A 21,531-nucleotide genomic window follows, 5' to 3' on the forward strand; every position below is an offset into this window, starting at 1 on the left:
GTTCTGTCATTTCTATTTTATTATTTTTGCATAAATGAAAATCCCGACGCATCTATTCTGGATTAAATTACATTCAGGAGTAAGATGCTACGACCTGGCATGTCACAATAATGCAAATCCACAGCAGCGTGTTGTCTTTTTTTAACCTCATGTCTTACAGTGAAAATCGATGCAAATATGAATGATCGCTCGGCAGAGTCCTTAAGGCAGCAGCGTAGGATTGGAATCCAATGTAAATTTTCATCTTTGTTTGGATGCCTTCCAGCGCAGAGGCATGTAAATGCGTGTCAGCAGCAGATGAAGAAGAAGTGATGGAGAGGTGATCGGCATGCATTAAAATGCTGATTCGTGTGCTTGATAAGATTCAAACCAGAATTACAAAGAGCAAGGTCATCGTCACGATGTACATGTGCTCATCACCACTTTTTCTATACCTTTTTTTAATGTATATTCACTAGCATATATTTAATCCAGTTTGATGCTGCTGCCTCTGTTGCTTTATCATTATTGGGTGATCTGTTATTTTTTTAAATTCAGCAAGCTAATATCATTTTCTCTCCCTTCTTCTTTAATTTTTGCAGTTTTACGCGATGACTTCAGGCAAAATCCTGCAGATGTGATCGTGGCGGCCGGAGAACCCGCAGTCCTGGAGTGCCAACCCCCACGTGGACATCCCGAGCCCACCATATCATGGAAGAAAGATGGCGTTAACATCGACGACCGAGACGAGAGAATCACCGTAAGGCTTCCTCCCTCCCCCTTTGTCTTTGCAGCTGTGACTTAAATCGCAGCATGGATGATGGGAGACACGATGACCCAGCGATGCCGGTCAATTCAGCACCATCGCCGTCTGCAAACGATTGATTTGCTTGGCTCATTATTCGCATCGAGCAATTGCAGAACCCCAGGAAGGCATTTTGGTGGCAACAGCCTTTAATGACTGCGGGGGGGGGAGAGAATCGGTCTTCTCGCTTCATCCGTCAGCAGCGCCGCATCGATCGGGGACGGCCTGCTGATGAAATCACCTCAGAGGAGCGTCGATATAGCGGAATCGCGGAGTAAAAAGTCCTTCTCTGCTGCGTCCCGCCACGGAGAAGCCAAACGGCTTTGATTTGAAAGCAGACTACCGATTAATTAAATCACCAGTGAAGTCAGAGCTGCAGCTGTCCGTGCCTGCTGGGAGGCCATCTTGATAAAATGTTGCTCTTTTTCTGTGCTTGTTTTAAATTAATACTGACTTCATCCGTGCTTCGGGGAAAGTAAGAAGGGTCGGACTCAGCACTGGGCTAATAGACAAAGGTAATGAAAGTAATTAGCTGTGGTCTGGATCCAGTTTACGCAAAGTGAGATGTGTTTCAGGGCTCTCCGCTGTTAAGGAGTCAAGTAGCTTGGCCAAGTGTCGATGGTGGCTAACCTCACAGTTCAGGCTTGGAAAACCAGTTTAATAAATGAGCTCCACTAGTAATAATAATCTAAAAAACCTCTGAAATCCACATATTTATTTTTCAGTAAGTTAAAAATCTTGATTTATTGCTGTTGGAAGTCCTGTGAAGGGCAGTGTTGGACCGACTGATTTTCATTTCTTATTTTTTGCTCAGTCAGCCTTGATTCTAACTCAAACTCCCTAAAAGTGCAGATGTTAGTTTGAGGTTCATCATGAAAAATAGGATTTGGCTAAAGAACGAAAGAATCATTAAAATCGCATTGACACGTCGCCTACGAAACTGCACTTTCGACTCTTCTCTCTTCCACGCCGTGATCTCGCTCAAGCGCTGTTTGTGTTTTTGCTCGGCGAAGGGGGAAACGTGCACGCCGCTGCTTTACCCCAGCGCTGGAACTGAACGCAGGCTTTTGGGGCACCAGCTGGTGCTGCTCACTGTAAACTTCCTGTCAAGCACAAAACCTCACAGTCTGAGCGTTCCCAGCAGAGCACTTTGAAAGTAGCACTAAGTGTGTGCAATCAAGTGTGATGACTGACTGAAGTCTAGACGATGTCCTGTGGACAGCAGCGCAGATTGTATTAGAAAAAGGACAGCCAGGGGGTTATGACCAGGGAGTTTGGGTTTTTTATGGAACCGCGTATGAGAGAATTTTGGGCCATAGCGAGGGAAGCGCGGGCTGGAATTTTTATAACGTGATGAACAGCTGAGCTCGTCAAAGGGCCCCCTTGCATTGTTGTGTTCGGGCCATTCCTCCCTCTCTGCAGCCTGCAGGAACGTGCAGTCTCCTTGGTGATGGCCGGTGATCTGAACAAGGTCCCGAGCCGCATGCGGCGCGGATTTTTCTCCCTGCTCTCCACTTCACCGGGCTTTTCGATTATCCCGGGATAAGGAGGAAGCAGAGAGGAACTCGCGTTCTTCTGGTAGGCTGCGCATAAACGCCGGCGACCCGCTGCGCGCCATCTCGCATATATTTGTAGCTCGATGTGAGTCGGCTGTGAAAAGTTTCCTGCCGGGCCGTAAAAAAACCCGAGGCGGGTCCGACGCTGTGTGCCCCCGAACACAGCTGTCTGCAATTCTGTGAGAATTGCAAGCAGAAGCCGAAGAACCGCCAGCGTGTCTGTTTTGACCGGGACGCGATTCTGTCACCAACACAAACAGCCCAAATGCCCCACATTGTCCTTCCCTTTGTGCAGTTGTTGAGACTAATTATCCGTCTGGAAAATGAACGCCCTCCCTCACTGCCGTGTGAGTCCGGGCTGAATGGAGGATTTTCCATTATCGACATTGCCAAATGACAAAAGACAAAAGGCAGCGGGATGGAGCCATCTCCGTGTAATGCCGGGATAATGGCTAAATTGTTGGGGCTTTCTGCTGCCGGTGTGCTTTGCCGCGTTGAGTGGAAAGGATATGCGCGAATAAAAATAATTTATTTTGACCCCCTCTAGAGTCTCTTCTGCTCTCACCCTCCAAATATCCCTGTGGGGAACGGTCACTTCCATGCTGGGGTAAGAATATGGATAAAGTGGATGGGGCTTTAAGTGGATCCTCATGTCAAAGCCCCGTGGAACCAACAGCGCACCCCCACACTTTGCTCGCTCTCTGGTCTGGCCTGACCTTGGGCCTTTTGTGAGTGTCACAGCGTTTTAACGGCTAAGCCTTTCCTCAAACAAACAGTAACATAATGATACTTCAAACCCCTCCAGCACCGCGGGGTGCCCCCGAACAAGCCAGACCTTTACAGGCTCTTCAGGTCTCCGCATCCTGCTTCTCCACAATGAATATTAAGCAGGGGTAAAAGGCTGAGGAATGTGTTATCCCTGCCACTTTTGGGGGGGGGGGCAAAAACATTCTTGCACGTGTTTGTCACAAGTGAGGAGCTCTTGAGTTTTAACATCGCCATCACAAAGAAAAGCGCTTCGTGCAGGATCGTGTGTCGCGTTTTCTGTCAGTGCTGCTCTAATGAGGGGATCGGTTACCTGCGAGCAGGAGGGCGTCCCGCTCCTCTAGGCCCATGTGTGCATTTAAAACCTCAAGCCCCTTCGAGGTACAGGGATCACCCCCGCTCCGGCGCTATTGTCTGTCCCTGTGCTGACTGGCGTGGCTGTGAGCTCAGAGAGGAGACGAGGGGCCTGAGCCGGGGCCGGGGCTGCCTTTCTGACTGCCTGAGAACAAAGCACCTCCTCTGGCCTGTAATCAAAGCCCTGGGAAATAACTGACATGATATTCACCTGGACAAACACACATTCACCGCATGTGAGTGTGCGTGTACTTGCTTTCACTTGCTCTCCATTTTGCTGGTACCCACACAAAGCGGTTCCAAGAAAGCCAGTGTGTGAAGCAGGCTGAACAATGGCAGGTGAAACCGTCTTGAAGTTGTGTGCGGGGCCGTGTGTTGTGCGGTTTCAGGTGTTCCCCGGGGACCTGCGGTTATGTTGGCTTGGGAAGCTCATGAGTGATTGGCAGAGGAGTGGGAACAGCGAAAAGGTCAACGAACTGGTGTCCAACCCTGGAAGTGACCTAATAAACAGCATTTTCAAGCATTTTGCCATTTTGGATTTGAGTGTGTGACATCATGGAATCGGAATGGCTGGAAGTGTCTCTTAGACTCCAATCTTGCTTTTTTTCCCTCTATTAGCCTCTCACCCCCTACCTTTATTCCCCCCCAGATCCGCGGAGGGAAGCTGATGATCACGAATGCCCGGAAGAGTGATGCCGGGAAATATGTGTGCGTGGGTACAAACATGGTCGGGGAACGCGAGAGCGAAATAGCCGAACTCACAGTATTGGGTAATTTTTCTCTTTTCTCCCTCCGTTCCTTGTGATGTGCACAACACAAGCACGATTACACACTCAATTCCTGTTTGTCTGTGCTCATAAACAAACTCCAGATGTCCAGCTGTGCCGCTCTCATTCCCAGGGAACTAAATAGTGTCACTGACCTTTATCAGATGGAGTGTGAGATGACCTCCAGTCTTACACATAGCTATGAATCCCACATTGGCCCCAGAAGCCTCGTCTCCTATTTCACAATAACTGACCTCTGACCCCGGTATTCTCCAGCTCCCAGACCTTTGATTTTTATCACCAGTTTCCTCTGTCTCCACTCTTCTGACCGCTTTTATTATCCGTTGGATTACGGTTTTGTAAAGACTGGGAATAAAACTAAAATGTCTCTTTTATTGGAAGACTTGTTGAAACCGTTTGTTTTACAGAGAGGGGAAAAAAAAGAGTGAACCCCTGACTTGGTGTAGCCGCCACAGTCTCTCAGAGCTAAACATTATGATGATGGGATTAGCGAGATGACAGGGTGGATTAGACTTGCTTTGCAGACTTTTTCACAGCCTTGTTTTCGGTTTATGTGTAATTTAACATTATCTGGGCGTAACTGTGGCATTTCAATGCATCTGTCCCGATGAATCTTAAGCTAACATATCTAATTAGATTGCTTTTTATAAATCTCTTGGAGCCGAGCAAACCAAAACAAAACCCAAGACTTGAGCCGGATTTAAGGAATTTCATCATTAAATGGATTCAATTTTAATCTGGGGATACAGGTCTGTGATGTGTAATTTACTTTTTAATTGATGTTTTGCTTTAATCCACTCAGAACGTCCTAGCTTTGTCCGTCGCCCCAGCAGCCAAGTGGTATTAGTGGACCAAAGTGTAGAGTTTAGGTGCGAAGCCCGCGGCGACCCGGTTCCCACTGTACGCTGGAGGAAAGATGACGGGGACCTGCCCAAAGGGAGGTAAGCCTCACCTCCTGGCCCCTTGTTTTAGACCCTGTTCTTCCCTTTTGTCCATGTCCTTGGTTGATTCTGGTATTCATTATACTTCCTGTTCTCCAGATACGAGATCCGTGAAGATCACACCCTGAAGATCCGTCGACTCATCTCGGCCGACGTCGGCTCCTACACCTGCGTGGCGGAGAACATGGTGGGCAAGGCGGAAGCATCGGCTACGCTCACCGTCCACGGTAAGAACGCAGCCTTTTCTTCGCCCCACCCGTTCTCAAAGCGCTTTAAAATGAACATGTGGTCATCACTTCCAAATATTCTCCCTCAGTTAGCCGATTGATTTCTAATAAAAGAGAAATGCAAAAATCTATAGCTGCCACAGAGCCGTGCACATGGAGGATGAGCGGTGATTGATTTTGTTTCCCTACACAAGTGGCATTTCTCAAGTGTGTTGAGACCTACTGGACTATTTCTGAACCTATAGAATCTGTGCGTCTCCTGTGGCCCTCTCCGTCAGACATCTTATTAACACGGTTGGAATATAAAGCGGTCGGTCACACACCCTGAACATTCAGAAAGGAGTCATTGAAAGAAACTGGGGGGCTGGGATCCACCCCCCACCCAAACCCTCCTGGGAGTCAGAGGAACACAGGGGCCATTTAATGCCAAGCTAATGGGAATGCTGGGAGTTAGAGGAGGGATCGGCACTCGGGAGATTTGACAGCGAGCGGGCCGGGCCCCGGTGGCGGCTCTCCAACGGTGCAGAACGGTTCGGGAAGTGGGGCCAGGGCCACAAACCGTGGTGAAGTGTGTGGGGGTGGGTTTGTGCGCTGGGGCCGGTCATATTAACGTCACTCTCAGAAGGCAGCGCAGATATAAGGAGACAAGGCAATTTCATTCATCGGCCAACCCCCACCCAAACCCCCCGTCTTCACACCTCTGCCCTTCACAATTAGTCCCTGATTTACTCTGTTTAAATCTTTAAATTGGTTCGAAAAGCAGAATTAGGCTCCCCTGTCAATATGCTGGACGAATCCTCTCCCCTTATTGCAGGTTTGACTCTTTTGGTCTCCCAGTTGAAATCTGCGTTAATGATTGAAGCCGCATCGATGCACCAGTTCAATACGCTCCTCGCCGGCCAGCTCATTTCATCCCTCTTTGGCAGTAACCCCCCCTCCCCGGCACGTTTTACGAGTTAGAAAGGCAGCAACTAATGGGCGAGGACATAAAACACACACTTGAACAAATAAAACCAGCACAGACCAAGCGAGTAAATGATTGTCCGTGCTCGCTTCCAGTCCTTGAAACATTTCCATCAGCTCTTCAGATCCCCGTGCCTCATTCCAGAGCGGTCCGCGGGCACCGAGCAGTCCGGCTAATTAAAGAGAAGCAGGGCCACAGTCCCGCACCCGGAAATGACATGCTTCTAATTACAGACGCAGGCTTAGGAAAGGAAAGAGAATCCGGCTAATTGTAGGTCTGAAGGAGCCGGCGGAGCGGCACATAGGTAGTAAGACATCGCTGTCGCAGAGACAACGGTTGTGTGTGTGTGCGTTTGTGTGTCCGTCTGTGGCCAGCGGGCGATGCCGAGGCGCTGCATAACCGCATAGCCCAATGATATAATTTCAGCCACAGCGAGCTACTGGCAGAGAGTCCCACCGCAAATTGGGTAATGTGAACCCTAAGGCCAACGCAGATTCAATGTAAATATCCTTTGAGCGGAGCTTTTCTGCCAAATGTGCTGGGATGAGGAAATGGACTATAAAACCAAGACAATTCCAATCCTGGATTTAACCAATATACATCACGCCACTGTCCTCTCAGCATAGAATATCCCTTTCTTTTTTAAGGTGGGTCAGTTATGGGGAAGAATCCAGCTCTGTGTGCCCCAGAAAGCACCGTCACACCTTCCCCGGTCAGATTGTCAATGAACAACGGCGTCGTTGTGGCCGCGGCGCCGCGGGGCGTTTTTCTTTACTCTGCTTAATCAGTGAGTCACCGTTTGAGAGGCGCGTTTGTTGGACTCCTACGCATGCTTCGGGCTTGTAAAGATGTCAAGTAAAATAATTAATTGATTGATAGGAGAAAAGCATAATTGGCCGCGAGCCTTGTTTACACTTTGTGGAACCATTCGCAGTATTGATGTCAGGCTGCTGTTGGTGGATGATGCTTCTATTTCAGTGTTTAGTCGCACGTTGTTGCTGATTCAGATTCACATCGCCTTCAGCCAATGGTGCTAAACACCGACGGCCTCCGCCGGCGCCATTTGTGCCATTTTATCTCGGCATCCCATTTTACTGATGTACCACCATCAAACGGATCCACGTTCCATCATCATTTTCTTTCATGGACGCAATAAATCTCTCAAATACGCCGACTCGTCCCTGGGCTGCCCCTGAGCTGAAAAATATTTTGAATGTTTCCCTTCTTGGCTCTGATGTGCAGCTGCAGGGCTGAAGGCCAAATCAGGCCATCTCTCTCGCTCCCTTTTTTCCCCTCCGCCACTCTGATCAGCTTATCGATGAGGCTCCTGTGTAAAGGCCACAACAAAGCAGCCCGCTCAGGTTTTTACACTCCCGTCCCCCCTTCAGTCTCATCGCTGTGATCACAGCAGCGTGGGAGGGGTCGGGTTACCTCATTAGAGGCTCAGGCACACACGGATGCCTGTGCGTTGGTGCACTCGGGCGTTCTCGGGCGTGGACGCTCTCATGGCCGCAAGGCGCCTGCGGACAGGCGGCGAGGGCGCATCTTCTCCTGGCTGCTTTGTGTTTGATGTCGGTCTTATCTGCATTTTAAAGGGCAGCCTGGGCGGAGGTGAGGGAGAGTGTGTGTGTGAGTGTGTGTGAGTGGGGGTGGGGGTGGGGGTTGGTCATTACGGTGACTGACAGCGTTTATGTTTCATGGGAGCTGTCGAAGCCAACAGATTAGATAACGCGAGCGATCGGGAAGATCTACGAACCGGGAGGGCCCGACCGTTAACGTTCACCTTGCGGTTTTGTGAGTCGGGCTCTGAACCGGCTGCTCCAACCACGTTCATCCTACAAGGACATAGAACACCTGGACCAGGAGGCAGGGGTGACGCTACGATGGGACGCATAAAACATCTGTCTAATGTCTCACAATATGGACGTTGTGTTTTTGCTGTCGTTGACATTTTATTCGACCTGTTTATGGCAGGTCCAAATGTTGTGTTATGTGTGTGATCATCTCTGAATCACTGATTATCCTCCGCTCTGCCCTCCAGGATTTCTGTCTCGGCTGAAATACGACACCTCACACTGTTGTTTTCTGCATGTCTCCTCTTTTATGTCACGCTGTTAATGATTTCTTCATTCATCCATGGGTTTTTGTCCTTGTTGTCTTTTTGTTTCCTTTTTAGTCGTGTCTGGTAAGTTGAAATGTCACCCGTCACCTATTCACCGCCCTGACAGAGACAGGAAGCTAGCACCGCTTCCCCCCTCCATCCTCCTCCTTCCATCACTCCACCCTCCAATCAGCACTTATGTCTTTGTTGTCACGGGCAACAGTGACAAAAGGACATTAATGGGTAAAAAATACGCTCAGCTTGGGCTTCGAAGGTAAAAGCGCCTCATTTCATTCTATTATTTCCTCCTTTTGTGCATTAGCCGTCACCTTCGTGGACAGATTGCGTCCATATTACAGACGACAGCTCTCAGATTGCTTCGCTTAGGTTGAAGCGCAGCTGTGGTGTAAAGAAAATATTAAAATGTTTCTAGCCCTATGCGTTATTTGGAGATATCACTGAAGGTCTCAGTCAGTGGCTCAGGGTGTGTCCCCTCACATAAATGGCCTATTAGACCCAGCGAGGCCGCATGTCGCAGCCCGAGATGGAATTTGTGATTAAGATGCATGAATACTGCCTCCTGGTTGGGGCCTGTGCCGCTGGGGCGCGCCAGCGTGGACAGATGGCTTAAATTTATTTCCCATTTCCATGTAAATTTTAATGGTCCATGTCCTCGCTGTCGAATACGCATAGACGGACCCCTTGTTTTTTTTCTAGTTGGGTTATCTGCGATAAGCCGCTAGTGCGAGTCTGATTAATGGGCTCTTTAATCGGTTTTACACATGTTTAAAGTTCAAAGTTTCTAAAAGTTTTGTAAAAAGGTCTGTGCAGGCTGTGCGATCTTGTAATGTCTGCTGGGTTGCTGACGGTTTTCTGGGCTGTCCCCCAGTGCCCCCGGTGTTTGTGGTGAGGCCGCGGAACCAGGTGGTCGGGGTCGGCAGGACCGTCACCTTCCAGTGCGAAGCCACCGGCAACCCTCAGCCGGCCATTTTCTGGCAACAGGAAGGCAGTCAGGTAAACAACCCCCCCCCCACCATCCTCCTCTTTATCTTTACCACAGTTATGTGGGGAAGCGAGACTTTGAACAAGCTCTTTGTCCCCGGCAGAATCTGCTCTTCTCCTACCAACCTCCTCAGCCCTCCAGCAGGTTTTCCGTGTCCCAGAGCGGCGACCTGACCATCACCGACGCCGAGCGCTCGGACATGGGATACTACAGCTGCCAGGCCCTCAACATCGCCGGCAGCGTCATCACCAAGGCCCTGCTCGAGGTCACTGACGGTAAGCGAGCGCCGTTTTAGCATAAAGGAGGACCGCGGAGGGAATTAGAGGAGCACCGAGAGTAAATTTGAACGTTGGTATTTGGGATAATATTGGGCTCATGCTAACTCTGTTGGGCTGAACGCTGTGGCGGCGCTGCAGGGCATATTAATGCAGAAAATGAGGTTTGGTCTGGCCTGCTCAGCGTGTTCCTGTCAGAGTTGGAGACTCTCTGGTGCCTGTGCACTCAGACCGTGGCTCGGGATCTGGTTTCTATGGATTCGCGCTGGTTAGCCTCTCTGTTGGTCCTGCACGGCTGGCTTGCTGCTGTCTGCTGTGTGGTGAGGTTTGGATTTGGTCCTCTAATCACCCCAAGAGCTGCTCTCTCCCGGCCCGATGGGCCGAGCTCGGCTTCACCCGCAGAGATCTCTGCAACCATTACTTGTTCTGGGAGCACCTGGATCCCTCCATTCATGTGCCCTCTTCCGTGTCCGGCCCGCGATGCTACGGTCCACCTCTCTCTGCCTGCCATGCTCAGCGGATAATAATAACAGTTATTAAAATGAGCGGGCCGCTCCGAGGCCAGCGCTCCTCCACAGGCAGATCTGGTAATTACGGGTCCTGCTGGCGGCGTTGTTGTAATTGCACCATCTCTGACACAAAAGCAAACACAAAGCGACCCGGAGATCCAGCTGCAGCGCGGTTCTGAGGATCCACGTGCACGCTCAAACACTCGCGCGGCCCCCCGGCGCACTCGCACTGCCGGAGATATTCATTTGATTTCACCTCGGCGAATCCGAGGGCGCCGGTAAATCAATGGGGCTGACAGGAATGGTCATCAATAGTGCTATAAATGATAATAATAATCGGAGGGAGGCAGACATCCTGCAGGAGGAGGCCGATAGATCACGCACAGTTGACACCAAATAAAAATGGGAACATTATGGATTGCATGTAATTACAGTCACTGCTACAACGTCTCCACTCGCATCCCCTTTTCTCTGTTACAGCTGCTCTCTTTCCATCTCATTCATCCCCCCCTTCTGTCTCAACCCCCCCGTCGTCTCCTGGGCTCTGCAGGCCGATGAGGAGGAGTTTTTGCCGTCCTCGCCGTCATTAACTGCTCTGGCTCTGTCCAGTTGCCTCTTTTTTTTGTAAAAAAAAGTGTTGTGTTTCACGGATGCTGCTGTTTTTGTTGGTGGTTGTTTGTGGCAGGGTTTGGGGGGGGGGGGCAAAAGTATCTGACAACGTTTCATTTTAATTACGCTGCTTTTATTCTGCTAAGTCGACTCCTGCTGCTAGATGATAAGAAATTGTTCTAATTGGATTTCGTTTGTCTCCCGCGCCCGTGTTGCCACGTGCAACAGCCCCGGAACGCGCTGGCTCGCTTCTGTCACCACAAGCACTGATCCTCGCTTTCCTCCCCTCGCAGTCGTGTCGGACCGCCCGCCGCCGGTCATCCGGCAGGGCCCGGTCAATCAGACGGTGGCCGTGGACGGGACGGTGCTCCTCAGCTGTGTGGTGTCGGGAAACCCCTCCCCCACCATCCTGTGGAGGAAGGACGGCGTGCTGGTGTCCACGCACGACTCCAGGGTCAAACAGCTGGACACGGGCGCGCTGCAGATCCGCTATGCGAAGGTAGGTGCCCGCTTTACTGCACGTCAGGAACCCAAATCAGCAAAATCGGGTGTCGGTTCTGTTATTCGTGTTTAAATCACACTTGCTTTTCCCCGTGAAACGAAACCTGAGCTGCCTCTGGCGTCAAACGGGTGTGTATCATGTCAGCGGCGTGCTGGGGAGACCCCCCGCTGCTGGGTAAATGACGCATGCCTTCCCCGCCATCACCTCGCCGTCAGAGAGCGTCAGTCTCCTGTCACAGCTTTTGAAACGGGGCGTGTTGACAGACCGTAGAGCCCGTCAGCCTCACACCGCCGTTGTTGTTCATATGACGCTGATGGCTCATCGGGGGTGGAGGAAGGCGCTGCGGGGTCAGAGTTTGAGTCCATTTGCGGTGCTCTGATGATTCCACGTCTCACTTGGACGAGACCACAGCGTGATGTGTGCGTGAAGCCTCGCCGCAGGAGTGGAGAGCCCATGACATGTTAACGAGGACATCGAGGAGGCGAGAGCTCATGTGTTGTGTTGTCTTTGGGTTTGATTTTGCTTTTTTTGGACAGTCTGAGGTTTCTGTCCTTATTCCCTAAAAGATTAGTATTCTTTCATCGGCATGTTAGCGAGAAACAGGATTTAGTGCAAATCAGCCAAATAACAGGTTAGCTTTAGCAACAAAAGTCCATGAGGATTTTCCTGCTAAACATTGACCAACTGATTTGAAAATACACCTTTTTGTTCCTCGTGGAGCATAACAAAGGTCCTCAATGAGTCAGGTCCTTCCTAAATTTGAGTGGCTTGCCTTTCCACCGATTCTTTTCCACAGTTTTTTCTCTAAAATCGAGGATGTCGTGATTATTTCTGAATTATGAACGGATCATGTTTCCCCCCAAATTTATTTAATCAACTGTCTTCGTATCTCCTCCTCCAGCTTGGTGACACTGGCACGTACGCGTGCATCGCCTCCACACCCAGCGGGGAGGCGTCGTGGAAAGCCTACTTAGAAGTTCACGGTAAGCCCCGGGGAGAAGAGAAACAATCCGAGTGTGTGTTTTATTTATTAATGTTCTATTTTTCATTTTCATGAAGAGTTTGGAGTCCCGGTTCAGCCAAACAGGCCCACTGATCCAAACCTCATCCCCAGCGCCCCGTCCAAACCTGAGGTGACCGAAGTCACCCGCACCTCCGTCACCCTTTCCTGGAAGCCTAATCCAAACGCCGGAGCCACGCCCACCTCTTACATAATCGAAGCCTTCAGGTAAACATAGTGATGGAGGACGGGAAACTGCTGCGCGGACTTCTGGAAGCCTTTCTAAATCCCGTGTGTTGCGCCTCCACAGCCATGCGTCCGGCAGCAGCTGGCAGACATTAGCCGAGCATGTGAAGACCGAGTCATTTGTGCTGAAGGGCTTGAAGCCCAGCGCAGTCTACCTCTTCTTGGTACGAGCGGCCAACGCCTACGGGCTGAGCGACCCCAGCCCCATCACCGATGCTGTGAAAACACAAGGTGCCGCCCTGTTTTATCCACTCAGCATCATTTAAGATGCTTTTTTAAATGTATTAATGCTGGCTTTGCTTGCAGACATCCCCCCGACCAGCCAGGGGGTGGACCACCGTCAGATCCAGAAGGAGTTGGGAGACGTGGTCATCCACCTCCACAACCCCACCATCCTCTCCTCCTCGTCCATCTGGGTGCAGTGGACGGTGAGTAGATATTCCCTCTGCGCTAATTTCAGACAGGTGTCGCTCCCCTTTTTGGCGAGACAGCCGCGGCCAGCGAAAGCGAGTCTCCCCGGCGCCGCTGATCACCAGAGCCCCGAGGTTAGCTTAGCGCTATGCCTCCAGTCAATTTGTCAAGCCGCTCGGGCTGAGATCATTTGCTAACGTCCTGGCACCCCACAGAGGAAGGACATTCCAGGAGTTCCCGTGTCCTTCTGGCACAAACCTCATCTGGTCACCAACCTAGAAGACAAAAACATCTGCAGTTTTGTCCTCGGCGTCCACTAAATTGCCTGAAATTGCGGCTCCCGGCTCTCCGCTGACCACGTGGCAGCATACGGTTCAATGCTGTGTGGCGTGCCAGCGTGTGCCCTCTCAGACAGAAAACACTCGATGGCTGTTAAAACAATGCGAGTGAGAAGGAAGAGGCGGCCAACTTATGCTCTTAAGTGAAAATGGCTTACAGATGTTAGACAGAAGTGAGGCTGAGACCTAGAGAACCAGAGACGCCTGATGGGTTTTTTCCTTTCCTAAAGTCTCAGCTCACCTCCAGCTGATCTGCTTATGGTATGGCTTTACTCCTCAGATTACAGGACAATAAAGGCAGAGGTTATTGCCATCCTCATGTTGTAGATTCTAGTCCGCAGGGCAGCAGGCTAGCATAAATATAGTCTCCGCTGGGCCCTTTGGCGCAAGTCGGCTGCAGCTTTCAGGTATTATGAAGTGTCACGGTGAGTGATGAATGGGGCCAAAACCTGAAAAGGATACAGGCGTGTCAGGACTGATTTAAAACTTTACTGCCCAGTTGCCCAGTCGGCGTGGAATGTTAAAGGAAAACACGGCGCGAGGGAAACGGACATATTTGAGCTCACGCCTCCCCCGTTGGAAGGGGGTTAAATCTATTCTCAGTCTGTCGCTTTCTTGGGTTGACATTTTCCTTTGTTTTGGTGGAAATGGTTGAACAGATTTTAAGCTAATGAAGACCACCTGAGCTGGCACCAGGTTTAGGGGGGGGGGGGGGGGGGGGGGGGGGGGGGGCAGGAAATCACTAAAATCTTTACAGGCGAGCTGCCTGTTTTCCACAGGGACATTTAGGGATATTAGCATGCTAGTTCTTCGGCCTCGTTCCGGCGCAGAGCAACAGTAGTTTGTCTTAATTGAACCAGCAGACAAAATCAATTCCAATCACATTTGCTGCCCTTAATTGGCTACCAAAGAAGCTGTTTATTAAATGGCTATATGCCGGTAAGTATATTTGCCTCTATAGTCGCACAGAGACGAGAAAAGAAGAGAGGAGGATGAGGCAGGCTGTTCCAGCAGCCGGGGTTCTGCTTAACCAGGACCAGACTGAGAGGAACCTCTGGCCAATGATCTCATACTGTGGTTTGCAGAAATCGCTGCTGCAAATGGTGCAGAGGCAGTCACAGGAAGCGTAGATGAAGGGAGTGAAGGACGATGTGAGAAGTTAGCACCCCATTGCAGACATCACCTCGAGTATCAGTTGCATGAAACCTGCTCAGCGGGGCGGTATCGTTTTCGCCAATGAGCCAGCTAATCGGAACGCCGTCCTCCGCCAGGTGGAGAAGCAGTCTCAGTACGTCCAGGGCTACAAGGTGATGTACCGGCCGTCGCCAGAGGGGGCGCAGAGGAGCGAGTGGGCTGTCTTCGAGGTGCGCAGCCCCACGGAGGACAGTGCCATCGTCCCGCAGCTCCGCAAGGGGGTCACGTACGAATTCAAAGTCCGTCCCTTTTTCAACGAGTTCCAGGGGACGGACAGTGACGTCAAGATGGGCAAGACTTTTGAAGAAGGTGGGGGATGTGAGTGTGTGTGTGCATGGGTGCGTGTTTGAGTTCTTGCATGTGCACACGCATGTTTTCACCATTTGCACAAGCACGGCTAGCACAGCTGTTCACAGCGGGTGGGGATTATGCCATGTTTATATGTGATGCATTCAGGCACGTTGGGGTGCATGTTCAGCTCTTTTAAAGGCACCGTGGGAGCCTCAGTGGAGGCGTTAGAGTAATTGCACTCAGGGTGCGGTTATTACATGCTCCCGAGCTTCGCTTTTAAAACTATACGCACGTCATAAATTAGAATGGAAAAAACCAATAGAGAATTGTTGTTCATTTGTAGGCTGCGGGTGAGTTTTGATTTCTTTTTATTTCACTCTTTGATCCCATTGTGTCTTTGTTATTTTTATAGCTCCAAACCTGAGGAAAAAAATGACCTTGACACACTGTAATTTTGTCACATTTGTTATTCCTGATTGGATTTTGCGTGGCTGTTTACCAAATCATCCTTCACCCACACAAGATCTTGTTGCACTCATATAAATAGCTTTTAAATTGATGATTAGCTCTTTGTTATCAGCATCACATATGAGCATGGGGGGGACAATGGGGATGTAGCAGGTATGAAAAAAATATATTAAGGTGTGATTTTGGTCCTCTCCCCTCAGCGCCCAGCGCCCCGCCTCGAGAGGTTACTGTGACAGAGAGCGGGGACAATGGGACTGCCATCATAGTCTCCTGGCAACCCCCTCCAGAAGAGGAGCAGAACGGGGTGGTCCTGGAGTACAAGGTAACAATAATAATAATAATAATAATGGAGAAATGCAGTTATCTCCTGTCTGGGCGAGTGCCACTGATATTGTGGAGGAACACAAAGGGGATGCAAACAAGGATTTGGACAAAGCAGATAAGAGAGACAATGCTCAGACAAGGGAAGGTAATGAATTCCTGGTTGAGACACACCTTTGTGTGCTGCTCCTCTGAGAGTCCGACAGCGGCGCAGCCAAAAGCCGATAAGTTGGCGGGAAGCGCTGTGAAACTCTGCCACCTGCTGGCCATCCAGGAGCAATACAGACAATATCACTCCCACGATGCACAGAGGTCATGAGCAATTAGAAATAAATATTACACAATAGCGGCTAGCTTTGTAGTTTAGATGCTGAAGTATGACTAAAATAAATTCAAATGATTTGATAAAGGAAGTTAAACGTTTGTTATCATGAGAATAAATGTAGAATGCTGGAAGAACACACTTTGCTCCCAGAGATATGAGTCAGGTGATTGCTCTTTATTATAATTCCAGTCATATCTTTGGTCCGAGGCAATGCTAATGCATCATTCATCAAACCCCAAGTCCTCTTTTCCTCCTTAACTGCAAGGGAAGGTTAATGCACACATTTTTTATTGCTTTTTCCTTTGAGCAGTGGCCTGCTCTCATACATTATGCCCTGCACATCCTGTATTTTAATTAGAAAGGCTCTTTTTTCGGTGTCTCATGCCCTGTACAGCAGCTTAGTGACTCAGGTAGGGACAAGGCAGGGCCTACAGAAGGCTCTGTTGATTTGGCTAAATGTTTGCTGGTGATGGGGTTTTCCCCAATTTCATGGATTTTACACGCAGATTGAGAGCTTTTCCTTTCCCTGCTTAATACTGCACCTGGTCACTCGTCTTATTATGCACAGAAAAAAAGAAGTTGTAGATTCATACAAGCCAAAACACAGAGACAAGCACGTGTCTGATGGGGTGTTGTGGGTATGGAAGTGTTCAGGCCACTTTGTGGGTCCGACCTTCTCGGTTTGGGGGTATTAGAGCCTCATTTGCTTCTCATGAGTTCCAGGTTTGCACTGAGACATGTTATGGCTACCCTAGCATGTTGAGCACAGCCTGTAAAACCTAATGCCGTGCAGTAAAACGTTTTTCTACCTCAGAGATGTAACATAATACCCACAGAGCTGCGAAAAACAAGCAATTATAATGACACAGACCAGCGGCGGCGCCGCGTCTGCTGGAGCCCCTCGTGACATTTCCTCTTGGTCTTTGTTATGGCAGATTTGGTGCTTGGGGAACGAGAGCAGGTACCACATCAACCGCACAGTGGAGGGCTCCACTTTGTCCACGCTGATACCCAGCCTGGCCCCGGGGATCCGCTACAGTGTGGAGGTGGCGGCCAGCACCGGGGCGGGACCCGGAGTCAAGAGCGATATCACCTTCTTCCAACTTGGTGAGTAGAAACCATTTCCTGTTCCTCGGGCCTGGCTCAGTGGCTGCGTCTGGGTTTGGAATCAGGGTTTTTAGCTGGGATCACCCCAACAGGGACCTTTATTTTGGAGGTTTTGTTTTATTTATTGCCGAACACCAAAATTATTAACATGGCAAATTTTGGTTGGATTTTCATAAGAAATGATGGTCTCCATACAGTTTTAATTGAAAATAAATCTGCTTATTGCACATTTAATGATAAATTTGATGCATGCCATCTCTGAAAACCAGAGAAAGGAGGTTTCAAAAATTCCAGTCCATATTTGTCTATATGCTCGGGCTTCTGTCCTCTTCTTCAACAGCGATGAAACGCCAGATCTTGTGAGTCGTTCACAGGCAGAACGCTTTTCAGAGGATGATGACTTAAAAAGACCATTTTCAGTGTCGGGCCACCCTGATCTCCAGTTGCTCTCAGCTCTCCTGCAAACAGGAAAGTCAATAATGGCTCCTGCACTCCAGGATCAGATCCGACATGCAATCAGAGCAGAGAGAGACGTGGCTCCGACGGCGCCGGCGGATACTCGGAGAGGGTCGTTTTCAGTTTTCATCTCCCAGAGTCCCCGTGCTGGTCCGCTCATGAGCCGCGGCGTGTCCTGGCAGACCGGCAGGATGTGACGGACTGAGCGGGCTGGGACGGGCACGGAGAGGCGCCGGCTGCTGCCGGTGCAATTCCTCTCTTTCCAAGAGTTCCCGCGGCGATTGTTTGTTCCCAGCGTGCTCGGGCGGGGGCTCGCCAGAACACATTTGTCACGCGCCTGCACGCGTCAGCGGCCCGGGTACCTGTGCGGCTCGCTCAGTCACGTGGCGCGCTCCTGGGAAACAGGAGGACGTGGAGGAGCGTTGCCATGGTGAGGGACAGGTTGTTTGTGCCTCTGGCTGTACAAGCCAGGAGAGAAGAATCTCAGGGAAGAGTGGAAGACCGAGCAAAGTTTCTCCTGCAGGAGGGAGAACCGCCAGATGAGAAAACCAGACCCGCACACGGTGCCTTTACACCGGATCCCTCGGGCTGCTGCGAGGCATCGGCGCTCGCACGTTTCCCCAGATGTTTTCTAATTACTGTTGCATCTGCATCAGAGGGGATGATCTCACTGGATCTGTTTAGATGGTCGTGAAGCGAGGCCTCTCTTTGTTTGCGGCCCAGTCGCGTTTCCACCGGGCTCATGTGGCACGCAGGCTGTTGTGGAATGTCTTTAGTTGCTCTCGTCTCCTCGGCAGCCTTTTGTGGGGATCTGCGATGAAAGGCCTTTGAAATGCAGAGAGACGGGGCTCCAGATCCACAAACCAGACTCACAAACTCCTGCTAGGACGGTCGTTTCTCCTGGTGGAGACAGACGAGGCTTTAGACTGATGTTCTTTGTGTTTTTTAATAGATATTCCTGCATTTTGATACATTTTAAAGTACAGGAGGACGACTCTTTTAGTCTTTTCACCTCTGTGCTCACATTCTTTCCACTGTCTTATCCTTATTTGCACCAACAGATCTACTTTTGTCCCCCCTAATCCTGCTCTCACGTCTCCTCCAATCACATCCTCAGATGCCTCCGGCCGCGTGACCGAGTCCATAAGCCAGGAGAACCCCCTGTCGCAGCAGATCTCAGACGTGGTCAAGCAGCCGGCCTTCATCGCGGGCATCGGCGCCGCCTGCTGGATCATCCTCATGGTCTTCAGCATCTGGCTGTATCGACACCGCAAAAAGAGGAACGGCCTCTCCAGCAGCTACGCAGGCATACGCAAAGGTTGGTTCTGCTCACCTGCAGGAGCGTCTGAGTCGTGTTTGAGAGGTCCCTCGCTCAGATGCAGCGGCTGCTGGTGCTTTCACTGACGCTGACGCCTGTCTGAAATGACTCCGCCGAGAGCTCTGCGCTCTGGCACGTTTGATTTTTCTGTCGCCGTCTTTCCCCGCAAAGGTTTTTTGAAAAATGTTTTCAGCAAAAGCTGTTCTGAAGACCAGCGTCTCCCAGTTTAGCACCTCCCATCTGACAGCAGGGACGAGGAGAACAATCTGTCTTTTGAAGACAGACGGACATTTTCCATCCTTGTAGTACTCCACACAACATGGTGGAGGCTAATTGTTCCTTTTCATCGTATCAGATGAATATTTGGAGATAATTGCAAATACTCACTGTATAAGATCACAATTTGAAAGACAAAGCGCCACGCGGGCGGTTGCACTCCGATACAGTAACCCCAGCCGACCCCAGCGGTTTGTTTTTGTCCGGCCTGAGTCGAAGCGACAGGGTTCACGACAGGCCGACCTCTGCCTACGAGGGTCGAGAGTCAAGAGAGCTATTGGCTCTGTTCGATGGTCTTTGGCTTAATGCGTGGCCTTGGGCTGTGCAGCTGCTGCTCGTCACTGCTACCTGCACTGGTGCCAGTAAATCAGAGGTGATCCACCCTTCAGTTCGGAGGACATTAGCCCGGCTAACCTCGACCTCCGGCCTCAGACGGAGATGCTTTCTTATTGTATTATTACTCCTCATAGCACCGCTAGGCGAATACAACCTCACTCTGTCGCAGTCTACGCCAAAAAATATAATGCATAATTGAATTAGAGTACAACCAAAGGCATCTTTACCCGAAGTAACCGAGGTTATTTATAGAATGTACTTCTGCGGAGGAGTGAAGGCTGTGCTTGTGGTCAGGTCTACAAAGGCTCGAGTTACCCTCTGATTCCGTTAGTTGTTGGCTGACATGAACTCGCAGAGCTGTCCAGACGCACAGTAGGCAGATGTGCCCCCCCCCCCCCCCCCCCCCCCCCCCAATCCTCCCCCGCTCCGCCCCCGCGCGCACCCAGACCACAAGAGGCCGCGGTCTTTGTTGGAGCCGCTAACCCGAGAGGGGTCCGAAAGGAGGATAATTGCAACCACATGAAGAAAACAGTCCCTGCTGGAGGTGATTTGCTTTGGACGGGGCTCGTTACGCAGTTTTTCGCCTGTAACTGCGAGACCCCGGTAAAAGAAAGGCCGATAACATTAGGTCACATTTGCCCGAGATGATAAGACGGATCGCTTGAATCCACCCCGCGGCCAACAATCTGACTCGGGCCCCTTCCAGGCCAAACTGTGAGTAAGGGAGCTGCGCGGGTGATGACGGGAGCGTCAGAGACGGCGACACATATCTCCCCGGTGTGTGACCCCTGCCCAGCAGGCCTCCTGACAGCCCTGGGTGAGGATTTGAACCAGCAGCTGGCTCAACACTCAGATCCCACCCCCCACCCCCACCCCCCCAGCTGGCGTCCGGAGAAGTCTGCATGGATCTAAACCACCAGCGTGTGAATACCGGCTTTGTAGGGATTTCTGTCCCGATTATTGATTTTATTTCTTTCCTTTCCCAACAGTGCCGTCGTTTACCTTCACACCAACAGGTAAGCATTGTGTATTTATTCCACAATTACTAGTGGGGGTTTTTATTTAGATTTGTGCCATTGCTGAAGCCCCAGGGTTCATCAGAGCGGTTCAAACAAGGATGCCAAATATTTGTGTCGTATCAGAACGTCCTGGTTCCACCCGGGGCTGTTAAAACAAGTGTTCATCAAACAGCTGCTCGCCACCTCAGATGGGATTTAAGATAATGACACGCTGTCAGACCTTCAGGAATACACTTCCAGATATGCAAGTGACAGCAAGGGCGAGGTTACCGCACTGTGCGTGTGGTGTTTTGATCCCTGGAGGTGTGTAGACGCTCAGCTCACAGGTGGATGTTGGTGGACGGGGCCAACAAAGGCAACGCCGAGAGCGAATCCCAACAGTGGCGGCATTGTGCGTGACTGCCTCAAGGCTCCTGATCAAAACCTTGTTTTTTTTTCTTTTGTAGATGTAAATCTTCTGTGAAATCTGTGGGTTGAAACCTGCCCCGTGTGAACTCTGTTAGGTCTTTGCCACCGTTTCTTGGTCTTTAATAGACGTTACAGTATGGAGGCGGATCTCGACTCAGAGGCAGATCCACTCCGTCTGTAGGCGAAGACTAAAACAGCACTTCCTGTTTTGCTAAACAGACACGAGCAACTGAGGCAGCTGCCGGCTGCTCTACCATTTTCTCTCCTCTCTGGGAGAAGATTGCAATTAAAGTTGGTAGTTTATCTCTGCCCCACACACCGGCGGCTTAGGGCTCCTTGAAAGAGTCCAACTTGCAGACATGCACGCACGCACGCACACACCCACCCACACCCACCCACCCACACACACACACACACACACACACACACACACACACACACAGAAGAAACCTGGGCCAGGAAACTAAAGAGCTCTGCATCTCCTGCTTCATAAGCCTCTTACACATCCTCTCCCTCCTCCTGGTTCTGTGCATGTGTGACTCATGCAAAATGAGGGCATATGTATGCACCACACACACACACACACACACGCATGCACTGGGTAATTTTGCCTTGACCTTGCATGACAACAGCAAAGAT

General features: G+C 50.5%; 1 protein-coding gene across 9 annotated transcripts in view; it reads left to right on the forward strand.

Moving 5' to 3' along the window:
* Positions 1–21,531, forward strand: part of robo1 (roundabout, axon guidance receptor, homolog 1 (Drosophila)) — a 143,278-nt gene that overhangs the window by 110,078 nt on the left and 11,669 nt on the right. For 8 of the 9 annotated variants that reach the window (XM_029843378.1, XM_029843380.1, XM_029843375.1 and 5 more), the window contains 17 exons: positions 582–739; positions 4,109–4,229; positions 5,050–5,188; positions 5,288–5,415; positions 8,556–8,564; positions 9,370–9,494; positions 9,587–9,758; positions 11,170–11,375; positions 12,280–12,361; positions 12,438–12,606; positions 12,689–12,855; positions 12,931–13,052; positions 14,645–14,876; positions 15,527–15,648; positions 16,908–17,079; positions 18,653–18,853; positions 20,455–20,481. In XM_029843378.1, the coding sequence (XP_029699238.1) occupies positions 582–739; positions 4,109–4,229; positions 5,050–5,188; positions 5,288–5,415; positions 8,556–8,564; positions 9,370–9,494; positions 9,587–9,758; positions 11,170–11,375; positions 12,280–12,361; positions 12,438–12,606; positions 12,689–12,855; positions 12,931–13,052; positions 14,645–14,876; positions 15,527–15,648; positions 16,908–17,079; positions 18,653–18,853; positions 20,455–20,481 (2,352 nt within the window). The remainder of the gene's footprint in view (positions 1–581; positions 740–4,108; positions 4,230–5,049; positions 5,189–5,287; positions 5,416–8,555; positions 8,565–9,369; positions 9,495–9,586; positions 9,759–11,169; positions 11,376–12,279; positions 12,362–12,437; positions 12,607–12,688; positions 12,856–12,930; positions 13,053–14,644; positions 14,877–15,526; positions 15,649–16,907; positions 17,080–18,652; positions 18,854–20,454; positions 20,482–21,531) is intronic. The other variant, XM_029843377.1, reaches the window with a different exon arrangement.

This window comes from Takifugu rubripes, chromosome 11, assembly GCF_901000725.2.
Source record: "Takifugu rubripes chromosome 11, fTakRub1.2, whole genome shotgun sequence".
NCBI lineage: Eukaryota > Metazoa > Chordata > Actinopteri > Tetraodontiformes > Tetraodontidae > Takifugu > Takifugu rubripes.